We start from the raw sequence: 23,778 nt of genomic DNA, 5'->3' as shown, positions 1-23,778 counted from the left end.
GAGGACCATTCTTCCCAATGACCACAAGTGTAAGGACCATTCTTCCCACTGACCACGAGTGTATAGACCATTCTTCCCACTGACCACAAGTGTGAGGACCATTCTTCCCAATGATCACGAGTGTAAGGACCATTCTTCCCACTGACCACAAGTGGAAGGACCATTCTTCCCACTGACCACAAGTGTAAGGACCATTCTTCCCAATGACCACAAGTGTAAGGACCATTCTTCCCACTGACCACGAGTGTATAGACCATTCTTCCCACTGACCACAAGTGTGAGGACCATTCTTCCCAATGATCACGAGTGTAAGGACCATTCTTCCCACTGACCACAAGTGGAAGGACCATTCTTCCCAATGGCCACAAGTGTAAGGACCATTCTTCCCAATGACCACAAGTGTAAGGACCATTCTTCCCAATGACCACAAGTGTAAGGACCATTCTTCCCAATGTCCACAAGTGTAAGGACCATTCTTCCCAATGACCACAAGTGTAAGGACCATTATTCCCAATGACCACAAGTGTAAGGACCATTATTCCCAATGACCACAAGTGTGAGGACCATTCTTCCCACTGACCACGAGTGTATAGACCATTCTTCCCACTGACCACAAGTGTGAGGACCATTCTTCCCACTGACCACGAGTGTATAGACCATTCTTCCCACTGACCACAAGTGTAAGGACCATTCTTCCCAATGACCACAAGTGTGAGGACCATTCTTCCCAATGATCACGAGTGTAAGGACCATTCTTCCCACTGACCACAAGTGTGAGGACCATTCTTCCCACTGACCACAAGTGGAAGGACCATTCTTCCCAATGGCCACAAGTGTAAGGACCATTCTTCCCAATGACCACAAGTGTAAGGACCATTCTTCCCACTGACCACAAGTGGAAGGACCATTCTTCCCAATGGCCACAAGTGTAAGGACCATTCTTCCCAATGACCACAAGTGTAAGGACCATTCTTCCCAATGACCACAAGTGTAAGGACCATTCTTCCCAATGTCCACAAGTGTAAGGACCATTCTTCCCAATGACCACAAGTGTGAGGACCATTCTTCCCAATGACCACAAGTGTAAGGACCATTATTCCCAATGACCACAAGTGTAAGGACCATTATTCCCAATGACCACAAGTGTGAGGACCATTCTTCCCACTGACCACGAGTGTATAGACCATTCTTCCCACTGACCACAAGTGTGAGGACCATTCTTCCCACTGACCACGAGTGTATAGACCATTCTTCCCACTGACCACAAGTGTAAGGACCATTCTTCCCAATGACCACAAGTGTGAGGACCATTCTTCCCAATGATCACGAGTGTAAGGACCATTCTTCCCAATGACCACAAGTGTGAGGACCATTCTTCCCAATGATCACGAGTGTAAGGACCATTCTTCCCAATGTCCACAAGTGGAAGGACCATTCTTCCCAATGACCATCACACTAATGTATCATGAGTTGTAGATTTCTAATTTTTATCAGGGGGTTCCCCGAGACCGGAGAACTATTTCAAGGGTTCCTCTGTGTTGAAAAGGTTGAGAAAGGCTGGCTTAGTATCTTCTGAGTCCTGTATTCTATCCTCCAACCACTAGACATAGATAGAACCACAGCCCACAGCTGGCCTCAAAGACATCGGACACCATCCACCATTCTCCGACTCCGCCCACAAACTAGACAAACTATGTGCACTGCCGAAAAATGTGTTTATTTTCCTTTTCGTTTCATTTGCTTCTTTTTTTTATATATATTTTTTTCTTTATCCGATCACTCGTTATGATCGGCATTCGTTACTTCAGGATTATGCGGAACTTCGGATGCATTCGTATTCCTTACATCTCATTCGTTTAGATGCGGCATTCGTTACTTCTGATAATTCGTCATTTCCGATACATCTGCATTCATTACGTTCCCTAATGCCCGCGTACACACGATCGGAATTTTCGGGCCAGCAAGAGACCGATGAGAGCTTTTCATCGGAAAAATTGCGATCGTGTGTACGCTCCACTGGAATTTAGCCGGCCGAATTCCTGCCAGCAAAAATTTGAGAGCATGTTCTCAATTTTTCAGGCGGAAAAAAACTTCCTATCGGAGATTCCGATCGCGTGTGTACGCAATTCCGACGCGCAAAAAATCACGCATGCTCAGGTTCAACTACGAGACGGGAGCTATTGGCTACTGGCTATTGAATGTCCCTTTTCTAGTCCCGGCGTAACGTGTTGTACGTCACGGCGTTCTCGGCGGTCGGAATTTGGTGTGACCGTTTGTAGGCATTTTTCCGACTAAAATTTCCGATCGTGTGTACGCGGCATAACAGGTACTTTAGCCAACTTTGAAATGAAGTTCCAATACCTATAATTTAAATAGTTTATAATAATAAATAAAAAAATGAATTTTTAATTATAATAATAATAATAAAAAGTATAATAATAGTTAATTTAATTATAATAGAAAATACAAAAAAAAACTAAAAATTATCCGAATGTAATCTAATTATTTTTTTTTGCTGTTTTGGATTTTCGTTCTTTCTGAAAATTTGTTTTCGTATTCATTCCTCAAAAGAGTCTTTCACTCATTTGGATGCAACCGCTGTGCCCATCAAATGCAGCCGCTGTGCCCATCAAATGCAGCCGCTGTGCCCATCAAATGCAGCCGCTGTGCCCATCAAATGCAGCCACTTTGCCATCATACTCCGCCATTGTGCCCATGAAACAAAGCCACTGTGCCTATCAATTTCAGCCACTGTGCCCATCAATTACAGCCACTGTGCCATTAAATGCAGCCACAGTAACCCCCCACACCCCCTGCTCGCTGTCTGACCAGCACTTACCCTATCTTTGTGGCAGGTCAGGCAGCGGGTGATAGCGGCGAGCTGTGGGCCCATAAAATTCAGCCACTGTGCCCATCAATTGCAGCCATTGTGCCCATCAATTTCAGCCACTGTGCCATTTAATGCAGCCACTGTGCCCATCAATTTTAGCCACTGTGCCCATCAATTGCAGCCACTGTGCCAATAAATGCAGCCACAGTGCCCATCAAATGGAGCCACCATCACCCACCCACATGCTCACTGCCTGACCAGTACTTACCCTATCTTTGTGGCAGGTCAGACAGCGGATGGTGGCGGTGAGCTGTGGGCCCATCTAATGCAGCCACTGCGCCCATCAATTGTAGCCACTGCGCCCATCAATTGCAGCCACTGTGCCCATCAATTGCAGCCACTGTGCCCATCAATTGCAGCCACTGTGCCCATCAATTGCAGCCACTGTGTCCATCAATTGCAGCCACTGTGTCCATCAATTGCAGCCACTGTGCCCATCAATTGCAGCCACTGTGTCCATCAATTGCAGCCACTGTGTCCATCAATTGCAGCCACTGTGCCCATCAATTGCAGCCACTGTGTCCATCAATTGCAGCCACTGCGCCCATCAATTGCAGCCACTGCGCCCATCAATTGCAGCCACTGTGTCCATCAATTGCAGCCACTGTGCCCATCAATTGCAGCCACTGTGTCCATCAATTGCAGCCACTGTGCCCATCAATTGCAGCCACTGTGTCCATCAATTGCAGCCACTGTGCCCATCAATTGCAGCCACTGTGTCCATCAATTGCAGCCACTGTGCCCATCAATTGCAGCCACTGTGCCCATCAATTGCAGCCACTGCGCCCATCAATTGCAGCCACTGTGCCCATCAATTGCAGCCACTGTGTCCATCAATTGCAGCCACTGTGTCCATCAATTGCAGCCACTGTGTCCATCAATTGCAGCCACTGTGCCCATCAATTGCAGCCACTGTGCCCATCAAATGGAGCCACCATCACCCCACTGCCCGCCCACCTGCTCGCTGCCTGACCAGCACCTACCCCATCTTTGTGGCAGGTCAGGCAGCGGGTGATGGCGGCGAGCTGTGGGACGGGCAGTGGGTCAGGCAGCGGTGAGCTGTGTCCTCCACGCGTCTCTTCTTTCTTCCTGCTAGGTGTCCGATAGGAGCGCCTGTCCTTTCAGCCAATCGGGTGACGGGTATTAGACCCGTGTTTCCTGATTGGCGGAGAGGTGGTTCAGTGTTGGAAAAGCGAATATTCATTTGCTTTTCTAACACACCTGGGTGTGTTCACAGCACAGTGCTCTGAGTCCACTCTATTTTGAAGCCTATCAAAGCCTATGGCTCTAATCAGGTGCTTCCAAAAAAAAAAAAAAAAAACACCCCCGCCGCTGTAATTAAGGAACCCTGCATCCTAAAAGGGGCCCGACTCACGAATAGGGGGTGGCCGTGGCGGCCATCGATACAATGCATGAATCTATCTATTATACATATAGTGGAAGGGCGTGGCAGAGGGGGGGCGGCGCCCATGCACCCTTAATGGACGGGCCGCCACCAGAGAGCAGAGCTGTGGGAGGGGTCCCAGCAGGCTCCACCCACCACAGGAAACTACAGGAGGGGGTGGAGACCCGGCCAAGAAAAGGTCTCCCCCTACGGGATAAGTGCAGTATTTACACATTCACACGTTCTATCGGGGTTGGGCACCCATCCATTGGAAATAGTGGCTCTGTACCCACGGGCCACTTCTCAGTACTACTGATACCGTATTGAATACACCTATAGCGGGAATCTGCGACTATTTACCGCTGTGTGTGTGTGATTTATATTCTAAAATACTTCTACATGACCGTTGCATATGAGCACCTACCCATTTTTTTGTCCTGATGAAGCTAATATTGTTAGCGAAACGCGTCGAGCAGCAGGTTTTTGGAGGCATTCGTGGATCAGAATTTTTTTTTTTCCCTCCTACTTTGACACATTATGACATCATTTTCTGTACCTTATATCCAGCCCTCTGCAACTGCCTCATTGGGTAACTGTGTCCATACCGCGTGTTGTTTGTATGTTGGTTATGTATGTTTTTTTTATGTTTTTATTTTTTTTTATTTTAATAATGCTGTAATAAAATGTATAGTTTAAGCTCCAAGTCCAGTGACTGTACCTGGGTTGTGATGATGTCATCAGTCTGCTGCAGGCAGGGGGAAGCATTTCCTCGGTCTCCTCTCCCCGGCAGGGATCGCACTGCAACATTGTAACTTTGTAGTAAGCTGCAAATAGGTTACATTTTTTTGCTGTCTCTAAAATTAGATATAAAAAAAAAAAAAATGAGGTGGAAAGAAATTGAGGGAAGCGGTTGGAAGAATATGGCGGGTGGCTTGTAGTGCCGATGCGGCACGTTGTGCAGGATTTTGTTGCCGCGGTGCGGGAAATCCTGGTATCAGGCGGTACCACGGCCGCCGATGACAATGGCTCTGCTGTGTCTATTGAAGGCTGAATCTCTCGTCTGTTCGCTTTTCATACTCCGCTGTTGATGGTGCGTGGAAAGGAGTACTCGCAATCATCGCCTTCCAGTCATGGGGGGGTGGGGGGGGGGGGGGCGCTGAGCAGCAGATTAAAGTTTTCAGGGAAAAAAAAAAGTACCCCTGAAAGCAGTTCGGGGGGCAAAGTTTTGGTTGATTTCCTTGAAATATTCTTTCTCCTCCGAGAAGACAATGACATCATCACCGGGCCTCTGTGTTTCTCTATGCAGTGCAGTCAGATCGTGGCTTTGTTGGGGGGGGGGGGGGGGGCGGGGTGCTCTACAGGCCTTGGAGACATCCCAGCGCCCTCCCTGCCTTACCCTACGTTTTTTTTTAGTGCATTTTCGCAGTTTGCAGAAACGCACTGCAGTCCATTTAACATGGTTTCCTATGGTACTGGTTCGCATCTATGCGTTCTGCGGCCGATGCGTTTTTGGAAAGGGGCAGGGACTTTTTTTAGCCCCCACCCCCTGCGCGTGATTTGCAGCTAACAGACTTCAGTGAAGCTGAACTGGGCAAAAACCGCAGAAAAACCGCAGAAAAACCGCAGAAAAACCGGCTCCTGTGTTTTTATTACATTTCACTGCTTTTTTGGTGAATGGGTAGGGGTCCGATGTACCCCGATACCCACATAGGGGGGGGGGATCTGGGGGCCCCCTTCTTAAAGAGGGGCTTCTAGATTCCGATAAGACCCCCCACCCGCAGCCCCTGACAACCACCTGCTAGGGTTGTCGGGAAGAGGCCCTTGTCCCCATCAACATGGGGGGGCAAAGTACCCATCCCCCCCTACCCCCCCATGTTGAGGGCATGCTGTCTGGTATGGTTCAGGTGGGGGGGGGGGCTCGCTCATCTCCTCCCTTTCCTGACCTGCCGGGCGGCACATTTGGATAAGGGTCTAGTACGGACCTGGGGGGGGGCAACGCCATTTTTTTTAAACCTGAGGGGTCTAGTATGGACCTGGGGGGGCCACGCCATTTTTTTTAAACCTGAGGGGCCTGGTATGGACCTGGGGGGGCCACGCCATTTTTTTTTTAACCTGAAGGGCCTAGTACGGACCTGGGGGGGCCACGCCATTTTTTTTAAACCTGAGGGGCCTAGTACGGACCTGGGGGGGGGGCACGTCATTTTTTTTAAACCTGAAGGGCCTAGTACGGACCTGGGGGGGCCCACGCCATTTTTTTTTAAACCTGAGGGGCCTAGTATGAACCTGGGGGGGGCCACGCCATTTTTTTAAACCTGAAGGGCCTAGTATGGACCTGGGGGGGGGGCACGCCATTTTTTTTTAAACCTGAAGGGTCTAGTATGGACCTGGGGGGGCCACGCCATTTTTTTTTAAACCTGAAGGGCCTAGTACGGACCTGGGGGGGCCACGCCATTTTTTTTAAACCTGAGGGGTCTAGAATGAACCGGGGGGGGGGGGGGGGCACACCATTTTTTTAAACCTGAGGGGCCTAGTACGGACCTGGGGGGGCCACGCCATTTTTTTTTAAACCTGAAGGGTCTAGTACGGACCTGGGGGGGGGCACACCATTTTTTTAAACCTGAAGGGCCTAGTATGGACCTGGGGGGGCCACGCCATTTTTTTTTAAACCTGAAGGGTCTAGTATGGACCTGGGGGGGCCACGCCATTTTTTTAAACCTGAAGGGTCTAGTATGGACCTGGGGGGGGGGGCCACGCCATTTTTTTTAAACCTGAGGGGTCTAGTATGAACCTGGGGGGGGGGGTACACCATTTTTTTAAACCTGGGGGGCCTGGTATGGACCTGGGGGGGCCACGCCATTTTTTTTTTAACCTGAAGGGCCTAGTACGGACCTGGGGGGGCCACGCCATTTTTTTTAAACCTGAGGGGCCTAGTATGAACCTGGGGGGGGCACACCATTTTTTTTTAAACCTGAAGGGCCTAGTACGGACCTGGGGGGGCCACGCCATTTTTTTTTAAACCTGAGGGGTCTAGAATGAACCGGGGGGGGGGGGGGGGCACACCATTTTTTTAAACCTGAAGGGCCTAGTATGGACCTGGGGGGGCCACGCCATTTTTTTTTAAACCTGAAGGGTCTAGTATGGACCTGGGGGGGGGGCACGCCATTTTTTTAAACCTGAAGGGTCTAGTACGGACCTGGGGGGGGGGGCCACGCCATTTTTTTTTAAACCTGAGGGGTCTAGTATGGACCTGGGGGGGGGGGCCACGCCATTTTTTTTTGCGAATTTTCTTTGCCGGCAGATTTAGGGTCGTGGGAAATTTGGGCGTTTTTGGTTCTCACCAAAGGGTCCCCCACGCAAGTCAATGGAGAAATCCGGTTCCCGGTGGTTTTCGGGTTAATAACTTTCCGGCACCCCAAATTTTTTTATTTTTTTTTCACTTTGGGCGGGGAAGCCTGGTGACTCATCGGTTGCTAAGGACGCGGCGGTCAGCTTCCCAGCCCCCTCCTTAGCAACCAGCTATATACAGTGCGTTTTGCAGTGCGTTTAAAAGAGAAAAAAAAATCCTTAAAAAGCAAAATGCGTGAAAACTGCATGCAAAAAAACGCATAAAAAAAACGCCGCTTTAAAAATGCAAAACGCACTGAAAAAACGCGCCCGGAAAAAACGCGCTCCCGCGCACGCAGCCGCATAGACGTGAACCTAGACTTGGCGGAGCGGTGGGCCGGCCACTTGGGAGGAGTTCTGCAAGTATCAAATCACCTTGATAGGTGGGTGTCGGTCTGGAGGGGTGGGCGGTCCTAGGCAGGGACGATATAACGCCTACGATGTGAGGCGGAGTCTTCCTGATTGAAGGAACTAAGATGAATGAAAGGGGCGGGCCAGAGGTGTTTAGGCTGGGAGGGGGAAAGGGGCTAGATGATGCCGGACGTCCTTCAGCCCAGACAGGAGGCAGGCGCTTTCTGATGACCTCATCTCAGCCTAGGCAAAGTCACTGGCGGGAGCTTCTTGATGTCATATATATATATATTGGAATGTAAAGTGCTGGCGGAGATGTAATGCTGCTCTGTTGTCTTCCTGTGTGTAGCTCTGCGGACTGTGAGCGGCACGGCGGGCGGGATGCAGAACGGGAGGCTCCGGCTGTACTGCCCCTTCTCTTCCTCTCTCCTCATTCGATGGCTGACACTTCCTCTGGCTGGAGTCATCCAGGTAAGTGCTCTTCCTCCCCCCCGCCTCTCTATAACGACCGACAGACAGCCGGCTGGTCCTCAGACTCAGAGACAAAGATCGTTTTATTGTATTTCACAATCGTCCCGTCACAGCTGAGGGACTCAACATTGTTTGTAAACATTGATCAGACAGGGAGGTAGAGGGATACAAAGTAACAGTGTTTAAAAACATGGCATCTATCTCCTGCCTGAACAAAGTAACCTTGTTTATAAACATTGTTCAGACGGGAGATAGAAAGATACAAAATAACAGTGTTTATAAACATTGATCAGATGAGAGATAGAGAGGTACAAAGTACCAGTGTTTATAAACATTGATCAGACAGGAGATAGAGAGATACAATTTTTATAAACAAGGTTACTTTCTATATTTCTATCTCCCATCTGAACAAAGTAACCTTGTTTATAAACATTGTTCAGACGGGAGATAGAAAGATACAAAATAACAGTATTTATAAACACTGATCAGACGGGAGATAGATATATAGTAACAGTGTTTATAAACATTGATCATACAGAAGGTAGAACAATACAAAGTAACATTGTTTATAAACATTGATCAGACAAGAGATAGAGAGATACAAAGTAACCTTGTTTATAAACATTGATCATACAAGAGATAGAGAGATACAAAGTAACCTTGTTTATAAACATTGATCATACAAGAGATAGAGAGATACAAAGTAACCTTGTTTATAAACATTGATCAGACAAGAGATAGAGAGATACAAAGTAACCTTGTTTATAAACATTGATCAGACAAGAGATAGAGAGATACAAAGTAACCTTGTTTATAAACATTGATCAGACAAGAGATAGAGATATACAAAGTAACCTTGTTTATAAACATTGATCAGACAGGAGATAGAGATATACAAAGTAACCTTGTTTATAAACATTGAATCTCTCTATCTCCCATCTGAACAAAGTAACCTTGTTTATAAACATTGTTCAGACGGGAGATAGAAAGATACAAAATAACAGTATTTATAAACATTGATCAGACGGGAGATAGATACATAGTAACAGTGTTTATAAACATTGATCATACAGAAGGTAGAACAATACAAAGTAACATTGTTTATAAACATTGATCAGATGGGAGATAGAGAGATGCAAAGTAACAGTGTTTATAAACATTGATCAGACAAGAGATAGAGATATACAAAGTAACCTTGTTTATAAACATTGAATCTCGCTATCTCCCATCTGAACAAAGTAACCTTGTTTATAACATTGTTTATACGGAAGATAGAAAGATACAAAATAAGTCTTTATAAACATAGAAAGATAGAAAATAACAGTGAGAGAGATACAAATAACAGTGTTTATAAACAATGATCAGACAGGAGATGAGAGATACAAAGTAGCATTGTTTATAAACATTGATCAGGCAGGAGATAAAGCAATACAAAGTAAAGTATCAGTATTTATGAACATTGATCAGACAAGCGGTAGAGAGATACAAAGTCACACTGTTTATAAATATTGATCGGAGGAGAGATAAAGAGATACAAAGTAACATTGTTTATAAACGTTGATCAGACAGGAGATAGAGAGATACAATGTTTATAAACAAGGTTACTTTCTATATTTTTATCTCCCATCTGAACAAAGTAACATTCTTTATAAACATTGTTCAGACGGGAGATAGATACATAGTAACAGTGTTTATAAACATTGATCATACAGAAGGTAGAACAATACAAAGTAACATTGTTTATAAACATTGATCAGATGGGAGATAGAGAGATGCAAAGTAAGAGTGTTTATAAACATTGATCAGACAAGAGATAGAGATATACAAAGTAACCTTGTTTATAAACATTGTATCTCTCTATCTCCCATCTGAACAAAGTAACCTTGTTTATAAACGATGTTCAGACGGGAGATAGAAAGATACAAAATAACAGTATTTATAAACACTGATCAGACGGGAGATAGATAAATAGTAACAGTGTTTATAAACATTGATCATAGAGAAGGTAGAACAATACAAAGTAACATTGTTTATAAACATTGATCAAATGGGAGATAAAAAGTAACCTTGTTTATAAACATTGTATCTCTCTATCTCCCATCTGAACAAAGTAACCTTGTTTATAAACATTGTTCAGATAGGAGATAGAAAGATACAAAATAACAGTCTTTATAAACATTGAAACATACAAAATAACAGTGTTTATAAACATCGATCAGATGGGAGATAGAGAGATACAAAGTAACAGTGTTTATAAACATTGATCAGACAGGAGATAGAGATATACAAAGTAACCTTGTTTATAAACATTGTATCTCTCTATCTCCCATCTGAACAAAGTAACCTTGTTGATAAATATTGTTCAGATGGGAGATAGAAAGATACAAAATAATAGTATTTATAAACATTGACTTACAGGAGGTAGAACAATACAAAGTAACATTGTTTATAAACATTGATCAGACAGGAGATAAAGCGATACAAATTAACAGGGTTTATAAACATTGATCATACAGGAAGTAGAACAATACAAAGTAACATTGTTTATAAACGTTGATCAGATGAGAGATAAAGAGATACAAAGTAACATTGTTTATAAACGTTGATCAGATGGGAGATAAAGAGATACAAAGTAATATTGTTACTTTTGTATCTATTTTGTTTTGTGGATCTGCAGATTGAGGGATGATCTCCTATCTGCAGAGATTTGATTTCATTTGTAAATCATTTTGCAAAGGTGAAAAGCGCGACATCACCGCCTCACCTCTCCACCTCCTCCAATCAGAGAATCCTTTGTCCAGGAAACACAAAGCGTTCTCTGAACGGCACCAATCCCGAGCGGCCGACTTCCCCTTCAGAATGTATGGGGGGGGGGGGGGTCCGGGAAGTGAGGGGAGAGGGCTGTAGTAATGGTGTCACCCCTGTCGGGGGGGGGGGGGGCTGCTGGGGCAAAACACTCCCTACAGTTCCCTGCAGCCGTTTCCAGAGGCCGGAAGGCGGAGCTCCTTCCCCAATATATCTATAAAAAGCCCCCGACCAAAGACCTGAGAGGCCAAAATCTTTTGTTGGCGATTTTCTTTCAAGACGATATAAAACAGCCCCGACGCGTTTCTCTGGGAAGACGGATCTCCTCCTCCTCCTCCTCCCCCTTCAGGGCTCAGACAGGAAATCCTCAGTTTTGCAAGACAAGCAACATTTTTTAAATACATTTTGACTCGATATACAAGCAGCGTCACAACTGAGTATAAAAGAGAAGAGAGGAGGGCGCCTCTAAGTGTAGCAATATTGTTACATTTAATGAATTTACATTTAGAAACACATCGCTACACTTAGAGGCGCCCTCCTCTCTTCTCTTTTATACTCTGGAGCTCCTGCTGGATTTTGCTTCTGATCCCCCCCTTGCGGAGGCTTCCATTTGTAGACGGACATTTTATGGTTACACAACCAATCACATCGCTAGAATCTTTTTTTATATGGACCATAAACTGAAGGCTTTACGAATAAATGGCTGTAGAACGAATCATTTGAGTTTCCATGGCCCCTTTCACACTGGGGCATTTTTCAGGCGTTTTTCAGGCGCTTTAGGCTACTTTCACACTGGGGCGTTGCGTGCGCTGGCGGTAAAGCGGCGCTATATTTAGCGGCGCTACGCGGCCGCTACCGGGGCAGTTTTAACCCCCCCCCCCCCGTTAGTGGCCGAAAAAGGGTTAAAACCTCTACAGCATCACTTTGCAGGCGGGGTGTTGCAGCGCTCCCCTATTGTTTTCAATGGGAAGGGGGCGCTTTAGGAGCGGTAAATACACGGCTCGTACAGCGCCCCAAAGATGCGGCTTGCGGGACTTTTTTTGACCGCCCTGCAAGCGCACGGGGGCTTTCACACTGGAGACGCAGCGGCGGCTCTCTCAGGGCGCTTTGCAGGCGATATTTTTAGCACTTTAGCGCCTGCAAAGTGCCTCAGTGTGAAAACAGCCTAAGCGTTAAAAAAAAAAAAAAAAAAGCGCCTGTAAAGCGCTTGAAAGAAGCCTCGCCTGCAATCCCAATTGAAAGCCCCGAGTGCTTTAAGAGCCCCTTTCACACTGGCAGCGCCCTGAAAAACGCTCGTAAAGCGCCACTTATACTAGCTGCGCTTTACCAGCGTTTTTGGAGCGCTAGTAGGGTGCTTTGAACCCCCGCTAGTGGCCAATTAAAGAGTTAAAAGCGCCCACAAAGCGCCACCGCCAAAAGCGCTTTGCAGGCGTTTTGCAGGTGCTTCCCATTGATTTCAATGGGAAGGGGCGCTTTAGGAGAGGTGTATCCAGCGCTCCAAAAGCGCTGCGAAGAAGCAGGACTTTTTTGGCGCCCTGCCAGCGCAGCGCCTCAGTGTGAAAGCGCTCGGGGCTTCCACATTGGGATTGCAGATGAGGCTTCTTTCGGGCGCTTTACGACCCCTTTCACACTGGGGCGTTTTTCTGCCGTTTTTTTTAGGCGCTTTAGCGTTTAAAAAAAGCGCCTGTAAAGCGCTTGAAAGAAGCCTCAACTGCAGTCCCAACGTGAAAGCCCCGAGTGCTTTAAGAGCCCCTTTCACACTGCAGGCGCCCGAAAAATGCTCATAAAGCGCCGCTTAAACTAGCTGCGCTTTACCAGCGTTTTTCGAGCGCTAGTGGGCCAAATAAAGGGTTAAAAGCGTCCACAAAACGCCGCTGCCAAAATCGCTTTGAAGGCGTTTCCCATTGATTTGAATGGGAAGGGGCGCTTTAGGCGCCGTGTATTCACTGCTCCAAAAACGCTGCGAAGAAGCTGCTTGCAGGACTTTTTTTGGCGCCCTGCCAGCGCCGCACCTCGGTGTGAGAGCGCTCGGGGCTTCCACATTGGGATTGCAGATGAGGCTTCTTTCAGGCGCTTTACAGGCGCTTTTTTTTAACGCTAAAGTGTCCGAAAAATCGCCCCAGTGTGAAAGGGGTCTTATGAGGAAATTCGCTTTGATATACAAGCGCTTTGGATTACAAGCGTGTTTCTGGAACGAATTGCGCTCACAATCCAAGGAATTACTGTACGACCCCTTTCACACTGGGGCGTTTTTCAGGCACTTTAGCGTTAAAAAAAAGCGCCTGAAAAGAAGCCTCATCTGCAATCCTAATGTGAAAGCAACGAGTGCTTTAAGACCCCTTTCACACTGCAAGCGCACGAAAAACGCTCATAAAGCGCCGCTTAAACTAGCGCCGCTTTACCAGCGTTTTTCGAACGCTAGTGGGGCGCTTTTAACCCCCGCTAGTGGCCAAATAAAGGGTTAAACGCGCCCCCAAAGCGCCGCCGCCAAAAGCGCTTTGCAGGCGCTTCCCATTGATTTCTATGGGAAGGAGCGCGTTAGGAGTGGTGTATCCACCGCTACAAAAGCGCTGCGAAGAAGCTGCTTGCAGGACTTTTTTTTTAGCGCCCTGCCAGCGCAGCGCCTCCGTGTGAAAGCACTCGGGGCTTTCACATTGGGATTGCAGTTGAGGCTTCTTTCAGGCGCTTTACGACCCCTTTCACACTGGGGCGTTTTTCAGGCGGTTTAGCATTAAAAAAGCGCATGTAAAACGCCTGAAAGAAGCCTCACCTGCAATCCCAATGTGAAAGCCCCGAGTGCTTTCACACTGAGGCGCGGCGCTGGCAGGGCGCTAAAAAAAAAGTCCTGCAAGCAGCTTCTTCGCAGCGCTTTTGGAGCGGTGAATACAGCTCTCCTAAAGCGCCCCTTCCCATTTAAATCAATGGGAAACGCCTGCAAAGCGCTTTTGGCGGCGGCGCTTTGTGGGCGCTTTTAACCCTTTAATTGGCCACTAGCGGGGGTTAAAAGCGCCCCACTAGCGCTCGAAAAACGCCAGCAAATCACGCTTTATGAGCGTTTTTCGGGGGGCGCTGGCAGTGTGAAAGGGGCTCTTAACCACTTAAGCTCCCGGACCATTTTGCAGCTAAAGGACCAGGCCCCCTTTTTGCGATTCTGCGCTGCGTCGCTTTAACTGACAATTGCGCGGTCGTGCGGCGTGGCTCCCAAACAAAATCTGCGTCCTTTTTTCCCCACAAATAGAGCTTTCTTTTGGTGGTATTTGATCGCCCCTGCGGTTTTTGATTTTTTGCGCTATAAACAAAAGTAGAGCGACAATTTTGAAAAAAAAAAACGCATTATTTTTTTTACTTTTTGCTATAATAAATATCCCCCAAAAATATATAAAAAAAAAACTTTTTTTCACCCTCTGTTTAGGCCGATACGTATTTTTGTTAAAAAAAAAATCGCAATAAGCGTTTATTGATTGGTTTGCGCAAAAGTTATAGCGTTTGCAAAATAGGGGATAGTTTTATGGCATTTTTTATTAATAATTTTTTTTTTTTTTTTACTAGTAATGGCGGCGATCAGCGATATTTATCGTGACTGCGACATTATGGCGGACACATCGGACACTTTTGACACATTTTTTTTACCGCTAAAGCGCATGAAAAACGCCTAAAAAAAACGCCCCAGTGTTAAAGGGGTCTTATGGGGAAATTTGCTTCAATATGCAAGCGCTTTGGATTACAAGCGTGTTTCTGGAACGAATTGCGCTCGCAATCCGAGGAATTACCGTATTTGCGATTAGAGGACTCAAAATAGCACAAAAATCACAATGCAAAAAACAAAAAACAAAAAAAAAAGCAGCAACAGCAAGAGCGTGCGCCAATCATTGGAGGCGGCCAAGCAATCAGCATTTTCAAGAGAAAGGAGGTCGGTGAGAACAGCAATGCCGGATCACCCAGCCCCCGGCACTTCTCTCTCCTCCCTCATTCAGACTAGTTTTTTTCTTTCTGCTTCGGTAAGAACCGTTTGCTCTTTCCCCGGCCGCTCGATCGCTGAGCAGTCAATGTTTAACTAAGGAGATTTGATCTTTATCTGTGTATATAAAACGGGCTTCAATGAAAACTCGTCTATTTTTATCCTCCGTCCTCTTTTTTTATTATTATTATTATTATACGCCGACTCCATAAATGGTATAATTCCCGCGCCGGCAATTAAGTGTGGATAATTGGCTCCGCACCGCAGCCCTGCGCCCGTTACAGACAGATTCCCAGCGCGGCTCAGCCCATAGATTGTCATTAAACACCGCTATCATCTAATATTAATGACCTTTCATTTTATAGAACATTCTTTTCATTATGATCCAGTTTACGCCATCGGCTTGTAAGCGCCGACACGTCTGTGGCCGGACCGGTCCGGGCCTTCTCGCAAAAAAAAAAAAAAAACACAGTTCGCTGTCTTATATTAGGAGGGGCGAGCTTCGGCTTTGGGAACGAGTTATTTGGGTAGGGCTGCAGCCAACTGCATACTGGAACTGCTGCAAAACAAGCAGTGAGGCCGGTGTCCGGGGGGGGCTAGAAAATAAGAGAACAGTCCAATCTTACTATATTATAGTTATTATTGTCTGTGTTCTGTTTTACTAGTTTATAAAGAGTAATATGGCTGGTGCTTGATATGTATTGGTGAGTGTTCCCATCACCATGTTGCATTTCTAAGCATCTATTGCTCAGGTCACATACTTACAATGCAACTTATTTAATGCAACTTGGTTATAGTCACATAGTTGCATGGTTGTGTTGCAGTATAGTCACATAGTTGCATGGTTGCATTGCAGTATAGTTACATAGTTGCATGGTTGCATTGTAGTATAGTCACATAGTTGCATGGTTGCATTGCAGTATAGTTACATGGTTGTGTTGCAGTATAGTCACATAGTTGCATGGTTGCATTGCAGTATAGTTACATAGTTGCATGGTTGCGTTGCAGTATAGTAACATAGTTGCATGGTTGCATTGCAGTATAGTTACATGGTTGTGTTGCAGTATAGTCACATAGTTGCATGGTTGCATTGCAGTATAGTTACATGGTTGTGTTGCAGTATAGTCACATAGTTGCATGGTTGCATTGCAGTATAGTCACATAGTTGCATGGTTGCATTGCAGTATAGTTACATAGTTGCATGGTTGCATTGTAGTATAGTCACATAGTTGCATTGCAGTATAGTTACATGGTTGCATTGCAGTAACGTTACATAGTTGCATGGTTGCGTTGCAGTATAGTCACATAGTTGCATGGTTGTGTTGCAGTATAGTCACATAGTTGCATGGTTGCATTGCAGTATAGTTACATGGTTGTGTTGCAGTATAGTCACATAGTTGCATGGTTGCATTGCAGTATAGTTACATGGTTGTGTTGCAGTATAGTCACATAGTTGCATGGTTGCATTGCAGTATAGTCACATAGTTGCATGGTTGCATTGCAGTACAGTTACATAGTTGCATGGTTGCATTGTAGTATAGTCACATAGTTGCATGGTTGCATTGCAGTATAGTGACATAGTTGCATGGTTGCATTGCAGTATAGTCACATAGTTGCATTGCAGTATAGTCACATAGTTGCATGGTTGCATTGCAGTATACTCACATAGTTGCATAGTTGCATGGTTGCATTGCAGTATACTCACATAGTTGCATAGTTGCATGGTTGCATTGCAGTATAGTCACATAGTTGCATAGTTGCATTGCAGTATAGTCACATAGTTGCATTGCAGTATAGTCACATAGTTGCATGGTTGCATTGCAGTATAGTCACATAGTTGCATTGCAGTATACTCACATAGTTGCATAGTTGCATGGTTGCATTGCAGTATAGTCACATAGTTGCATGGTTGCATTGCAGTATAGTCACATAGTTGCATTGCAGTATAGTCACATAGTTGCATAGTTGCATTGCAGTATAGTCACATAGTTGCATTGCAGTATAGTCACATAGTTGCATGGTTGCATTTGGTGTATAGTTACATAGTTGCATTGTAGTATAGTCACATAGTTGCATTGTAGTATAGTCACATAGTTGCATGGTTGCATTTGGTGTATAGTTACATAGTTGCATGGTTGCATTTGGTGTATAGTCACATAGTTGCATGGTTGCATTGTAGTATAGTTACATAGTTGCATGGTTGCATTTGGTGTATAGTCACATAGTTGCATGGTTGCATTGTAGTATAGTTACATAGTTGCATGGTTGCATTTGGTGTATAGTCACATAGTTGCATTGTAGTATAGTCACATAGTTGCATGGTTGCATTGTAGTATAGTTACATAGTTGCATGGTTGCATTTGGTGTATAGTCACATAGTTGCATGGTTGCATTGTAGTATAGTTACATAGTTGCATGGTTGCATTTGGTGTATAGTCACATAGTTGCATGGTTGCATTGTAGTATAGTTACATGGTTGCATGGTTGCACCCACTGGTCGTCCCACCGAATCAAACCGCTGATCACCCCACCTAGTTCGGTGTGCACACTTTTATTTTAACACTCATATGCCCTTTACACACGGTCGGAAATCCCGATGAAAAAAGTTTCGAGAGCTGGGTCTAAAATTTTCCAACAACAAAATCCGATCGGACTTTTTCGAATCGTTTGTTGAGAATTCTGACGGACAAAGTGCCACAACGAGACCAAAGCTATTGGCTACTGGCTTCTACGTAGTCCCGTCGTGCACAACGAACGTCACCACGTTCCGAACGATCGGATTTTCCGACTACTTTGTCTGACTGTGTGTATGCAACACAAGTTTCGGCCGGAAAAAAAAAATCAGTGTATGGGGCAATAGACCTTAATATATATAAAAAGTCATCAGTGCTTTCAATAGTTAACAGTAAGGCCCCTTTCACACCGGGGCGATGGGTGCGTCAGCAGTAAAGCGCTGCTGTTTTTAGTGGCGCTTTACCATCAAATTTGCGGTGCTATTCGGCCGCTAGCGGGTGCTTTTACCCCCCCCCGCTAGAAACCGAGAAAGGGTTAAATCCACCGCAAAATGCTGCTGGCGGTATAGCCTCGCTGCCCCATTCATTTTAATGGGCAGGAGCGGTGGTATACACACCGCTCCTTCAACGCTCCAAAGATGGACTTTTTTTTTCTTGGGTGTCCGCGGGGGATCTCGGCCCGCCTCCCTCTGCACTAATCGTAGCCATGGAAGACAGCTCAGGCAGGCCATTGAAGCGGGTGTCAGCGGGGCGTCTCGGCCCTCCTCCTTCTGCACTAACCATACGTGGAAGGCAGCTCAGGCGGGCCATTGAAGCGGGTATCAGCGGGTGATCTCGGCTCTCTCCCCCCCCCCTCCCTCCCTCTGCAGTGCTCGGGGCGGGGGAAGACAGCTCAGGCAGGTTATGGAAGAAGGTATTCGCACTGTTGCATTGCAGACCTTTTGCATTATGTCATCCTGTGATACAGGGGATTCTGTCATTTTGCAACCACTAGGAAGATAGCGCATTGCATGGCAAGCCCTACCCCGAAAATAAGCCCTAGTGTGTTTTTGGCTGACAAAATTAATATAAGACCCGGGCTTATTTTCGGGGAAACACGGTAGTTGGTGACCAAGGTTTGCAGACATCTCAGGAGGCATTTTGGTCCATTCTTCTTTACGGTTCTCATTGCCCATGATGCTGACACCGCTCTAGTGGAATGAGCATTCACCTCAGAAGGAGGCTCCATGTTCTTCACCCTGTAAGCTTTTTGTATCAACTTGACAACCCAGGATGCCAAGGCTCTGCTGGAAGCTTCCTCTCCTTTGTTTCTGCCACACGAGACGATAAACAACCTTTCAGAGTTCCTGAATTTTGCCGTAGCTTCCAAGCAGGCCATGAGGACCCTGGATATAGCCAACTCATGAGAGGAGCCTAATTCGGAGTCAGAAAAAAACTGGTAATGCCCATGGCTCCATTAGATGTGCTGGCGTGGTGACCTTGGGTGTGAATCCTCGGAGAGGGCGAAGCTCTACCCTGTCTGGAAAAAAAAAAGAGATACGCTCATCCCCTATGCCCAATGAATGGAGTTCTGAGATTCTTCTACCAGATGTGATGGGCAGAAGAAATGTTGTTTTTAGGGTTAGATTCCAGATTGAATTTTCAAACTGGCTGGATAAGACTTCTAGTATTCACGGAAGATCTCACTTAGGAAAGGGGCGCCAGACAGGTGGGCGGATCTTCAGTACCTCTCTGAGAAACGTGACCACTAGGGGATCTTCTGCCCATTTTGTATTGCTGAAACTTGCACCTTAAGGGAGCTCTGGCTGAGCCCCAACTCGAGACCGGTCTGAAGGAACCCTAAGACATCAGAAGTAGAAGGAGATACCGGATCAAACCCTTTTCCTGTAGCATAGGACAAGAACTTGTCCCAAATCCTCGCATGTATTACGTTTGTTGTTGGTTTCCTGGCCTTAAGCAGGTGGATATGACTTCTTGGGAGCAGCCTAACGACTCAAACCTCCTCCTTTCAACTTCCATATTCGAAGATCCGGCTTTTGTGGGTCTGGATGAGTTGGCATGCCTTGGGTCAATAGTTGCGGGAAGGGATGAATTCTGATAGGGGGACTCACACTGAGGTGCATGGCTAGCAGGAACCATGGTCTCTTTGGTCAGCAGCCCGAGGAGAAATTTGGAGATGAGTGGGTGAGGAGGAAAGGCGTAGGCCGTCGTGAAGTTCCAAGGACATGACAACAATTCCACTCCCTCTGCCTGTGTATGTGGAAGGCGAGAGAAGAATCTCCTGAGTTTAGTATTCTCCTGGGTAGAAAAAAGATCCACCTGCGGGGGTTTGGCATAGTTTGGAAATTTGGTTGAACACATGGGGGCAAAGTGTCCGCTCGTTGTTGTTCCCAAACTTCCTCGATAGGATGTCTACTTCCGTGTTCATTTTGCCTGGGAGATATATCGCTCTGAGATCTACCAGGTTTATTTCGGCCCAGATCATTATAGGTTTCACCTCCCTTAAAAGTGCTTTGCTGTGGGTGACTCCTTGTCTCTGTAGATATGAGACCGCTGCTCTGTTGTCTAGAGCAGTGATTCTCAACCAGGGTTCAGTGGAACCCTAGGGTTCCTCCAGAGGTTGTAGGGGTTCCTTCAGCATTGGGCCATTTCTGCCTCTCAGATAAGTTCCCACCGAGACCACTGAACTTTTTAGCTATCTGGAAGGAGGTCATTCTTCCCAATGACCACAAGTGTAAGGACCATTCTTCCCAATGACCACAAGCGTAAGGACCATTCTTCCCAATGACCACAAGCGTAAGGACCATTCTTCCCAATGACCACAAGCGTAAGGACCATTCTTCCCAATGACCACAAGCGTAAGGACCATTCTTCCCAATGACCACAAGCGTAAGGACCATTCTTCCCAATGACCACAAGCGTAAGGACCATTCTTCCCAATGACCACAAGCGTAAGGACCATTCTTCCCAATGACCACAAGCGTAAGGACCATTCTTCCCAATGACCACAAGCGTAAGGACCATTCTTCCCAATGACCACAAGCGTAAGGACCATTCTTCCCACTGACCACAAGTATAAGGACCATTCTTCCCAATGACCACAAGTATAAGGACCATTCTTCCCAATGACCACAAGCGTAAGGACCATTCTTCCCAATGACCACAAGCGTAAGGACCATTCTTCCCACTGACCACAAGTATAAGGACCATTCTTCCCAATGACCACAAGTATAAGGACCATTCTTCCCAATGACCACAAGTGTGAGGACCATTCTTCCCAATGACCACAAGTGTGAGGACCATTCTTCCCAATGACCACAAGTGTGAGGACCATTCTTCCCACTGACCACAAGTGTGAGGACCATTCTTCCCAATGACCACAAGTGTAAGGACCATTCTTCCCACTGACCATCACACTAATGTATCATGAGTTGTAGATTTTTCATTTTTAGCAGGGGTTCCTCTGTCTTGAAAAGGTTTAGAAAAGGCTGGTCTAGATGCAGAAGCGCCCTCCGCCACTAGATCTGGGGTGATAACGAGGTCAAGGCTAGAAATGCTGCTCTCATTTCTAGGATGTTGGATACTATCCCACTGGTGGGAAAGGACCATCTTCCCTGAATCCTGAACGCATTGCAATGGGCACCGCACCCTTGTCCTCTTGCGTCGGATGTAATTATGGTCCATGAGTGGGAACCCAAATGATGGGGCCGGGAGAGATTCTCTGGATTCATCCACCAGGGCAAGCTCCTGCTTCTGGTGTCACCAGAATTGTCTGAGATAGATGCTGCCTCCACCGTTGTGCTAGAAATCCCATCTGGAAGTGTCTCAGATGGCAGTGAGACCACGGGACTAGGGGTATACACAAGGATATCGTGCCTATAAGGCTCAGGGACTGTGAGGCTGATAAATGAGACCTCCGTATGGTCTTGGACATTGTTTGAATGATGCCCCTCATCTTCGGCTGAGGTAATACTGTGCCCCGGGCCTGTATTGAACATTGCCCCTAAGGTTACAGTGTATTGTTACCGCTCACTAGTTAGTTTCTAGAAGTTACAGCACATGATTTATGCTTGCTGATTGGTTGCTAGAGATTACTGTACATGAATACTGCTCGCTGATTGTTTTCTAGAGGTTACTGCACATCATTACTACTTACCGATTAGTTGCTAGAGGTTACAGCACATGATTTATGCTTGCTGATTGGGTGCTAGAGGTTACTGTACATCATTACTGCTTACCAATTAGTTGCTAGAGGTTACAGCACATGATTTATACTTGCTGATTGGTTGCTAGAGATTACTGTACGTTATGACTGCTTACTGGTTAGTTGCTAGAGGTTACTGCACATCATCTCCTCACTGCCTGCACACCATGGCCTGAGGATAGACAGAAAACTCCTAGAAATCCTGGGATCAGTGGCAGTGCTGGGGGGGGGTGGATATGGTCAATTTCCAGCATGCCCCTTGCCCCAGTGGGCAGCATTCAGTATAGGTCAGTGATGGCGAACCTCGGCACTCCAGATGTTTTGGAACTACATTTCCCATGATGCTCACGCACTCTGCAGTGTAGTTGAGCATCATGGGAAATGTAGTTCCAAAACATCTGGAGTGCCAAGGTTCGCCATCACTGGTATAGGTGATGGTGGATATGATCTCAGGGGGAAGATTTACATATAAATACTGCCGCTATTTACATATGAATGCCCCTGCTATTTACATATCTACATGTAAACACAGGGTCTGCGGGTGAGTCGTCTGTACACAACAATAGGGCAGAGCTGGGCAGCATTAGTAACAGAACTTCACACTGAGATATCAGGACACAGCACGGGACTAAAACCTCAAGAGACGATGGAATTTCAACTGGGATAGTTGGCAAGTATGGGGCAGCTGCTTTGGGCCCCACAATAATGACAGGGCCCAGGGCAGCTGCCCCTTTTTCCCAGCCTTAAAGACGGCCCTGCGTGCAGGGGTCGCCATTGCAAGCAGACCCCGCTGTATGCCTGCAGAGGAGGCAGCATGTAGAGGAACCAATCCCTCCATGTAGCCACTGAATGCCTGCTTCTCCTCCTCTCCCTCCCACAGACATTCAGTGGCTGCAGGAGGGAAATAGAGGGCATCTGGTATTCCACCACCGCGATGGCAGGAAGGTGGCCCGCTGCAGGGCCGTAATAAAAGGTCCCACAATGGGAGAAAAGGGCCCCAGAATCAGTAGGAAGAGCCCCGGTCAGGGGCCGGGGGGGGGGGGGCCTTCAAGGTTTCTTGCACTTGCCAAGAGTACAAATTTATGGACTAATTGATGTAATTGTGAATGGATGTAACCATTTCCTTTCCCTTCCAGATCGCTCAGGCCGAACCCCAGAGAACATGTTCCAGGTCCACCGTGGAGAATCTGCCCAGCGGATGCCAGCAGGTGTGCCAGTGTAGACCTCCGCCATTATTGCCTCCTCCACCCCCTCCTCCGCCACCTCCGAGACTCCCAGCACCTAGTGAGTACCCTGCAACTCTCAGCTTTTGTATCTGCACATATTGGCACTCACAGGCCAGCATTAGGGGCAGCTGGTGCTGCTGTATCCTAACCTGCCAAGGGTTTGCGGAACCAAAGCCTGTACTGTGTTGTTGGATCCTTCTTCTGCGGTTCTGCAATAGGTTTGAGGCTAGCTTGATAAAGAGACACAAGAGGGCGCATCCAAGTGCAGCATATTGATAATTTATCAATAAGAAAGCAAAATGGTCACTCACATGTTGTGATATAAAAAAAAAGACCGATCTTAACCTGCGTAAACGAGCAGGCGTCGCTATACTCTTCAAAAGAGGATCCCCGTTCACCTGCTCTGCCTCCTACCTAGACCCGCAGGGACATTTCGTCAAAATACGAGGCCTGTGGCAGACACAGACAGTTACCTTCTGCGCCCCTCTATGCCCCAAATGTCTGTCAGCTCCAAGGCATTCGCCCGTCTCTTTCGGTCACCCCACGGGCTAATTGGGGGAGATTTTAACCTGTCCCACGCCGCGACTTTCGA

The 23,778-nt window shown here is 46.5% G+C and overlaps 1 protein-coding gene across 1 annotated transcript in view; it reads left to right on the top strand.

Annotated features, from left to right (window-relative positions):
- PRIMA1 (proline rich membrane anchor 1) overlaps nt 1-23,778 on the top strand; it is a 104,385-nt gene that overhangs the window by 15,728 nt on the left and 64,879 nt on the right. The window contains exons 2-3 of the mRNA XM_077474760.1: nt 8,359-8,480; nt 23,097-23,244. Of these exons, the coding sequence (XP_077330886.1) occupies nt 8,391-8,480; nt 23,097-23,244 (238 nt within the window). The 5' untranslated portion in view covers nt 8,359-8,390. The remainder of the gene's footprint in view (nt 1-8,358; nt 8,481-23,096; nt 23,245-23,778) is intronic.

This window comes from Lithobates pipiens, unplaced genomic scaffold (genome assembly GCF_037356315.1).
Source record: "Lithobates pipiens isolate NorthernLeopardFrog02 unplaced genomic scaffold, aLitPip1_a1.2 Scaffold_127, whole genome shotgun sequence".
Lineage (NCBI taxonomy): Eukaryota > Metazoa > Chordata > Amphibia > Anura > Ranidae > Lithobates > Lithobates pipiens.
This window is presented reverse-complemented; position numbering and strand designations above follow the sequence as displayed.